We start from the raw sequence: 678 nt of genomic DNA on the forward strand, positions 1-678 counted from the left end.
GACCTATTATCTATAGTCATTATAGCCCAAAAGTAACTTCTTATACGGTATTTCCTGCAATACAAAACATTTTATGATAAAAGGAAAATACGAAAAAAAAGAAAATAGAGGTGACTTCACACAATAACAAGAATTCAATATTGCCTTTGTAAGCGTTTGTTTACAGACGCTGGAAATCGCCGACTCGATCACCTCCTTCGCTCCGCATTTATAGGCAGACCATTCGTATTCAACACGAGTTTTTGAAATTAGTCGGAATATCCTATGAGTAACATTTACAAAGTTATTATTAGATAATTTAATTATCTAATAATCAGATCGTGTGTAAACCTGTAATACAAAGTCTGTAAACGTCTGTACATTGTGAATAACTAGGTACCAGGCTGACAATACAACTAAAGAGGGTGATGCCAATATATTTCCATATTATAACACGGGCTTTCAGTCTTACAAAGGCCAGCAGTGACACTACGACTTGATCATTTCATTTCCATTGTGCTTCATAAATGTCACCCGCATTATTTGCCGATTCTGGATGATATGGTGGAATACGTGATGGCACTAGAAGTCATAAGAGTCATCAAAGTTTTAAGAATGTATATATGAATGGAAGAAAATGTTCGAGTGAATAATGAACGTAACGAAATTTTGTGCAAAAGCAGCATATCTCAGACGGTT

At 35.1% G+C, this 678-nt stretch overlaps 1 protein-coding gene across 1 annotated transcript in view; it reads left to right on the plus strand.

Annotated features, from left to right (window-relative positions):
* Positions 1 to 555: 555 nt before the first annotated feature.
* Positions 556 to 678, plus strand: part of LOC119593587 (serine/arginine repetitive matrix protein 1-like) — a 4086-nt gene continuing 3963 nt past the window's right edge. Inside the window, exon 1 of the mRNA XM_037942541.1 lies at positions 556 to 585. Coding sequence (XP_037798469.1) covers positions 556 to 585 — 30 coding nt within the window. The remainder of the gene's footprint in view (positions 586 to 678) is intronic.

This window comes from Penaeus monodon, chromosome 32 (assembly GCF_015228065.2).
Source record: "Penaeus monodon isolate SGIC_2016 chromosome 32, NSTDA_Pmon_1, whole genome shotgun sequence".
Taxonomy (NCBI): domain Eukaryota; kingdom Metazoa; phylum Arthropoda; class Malacostraca; order Decapoda; family Penaeidae; genus Penaeus; species Penaeus monodon.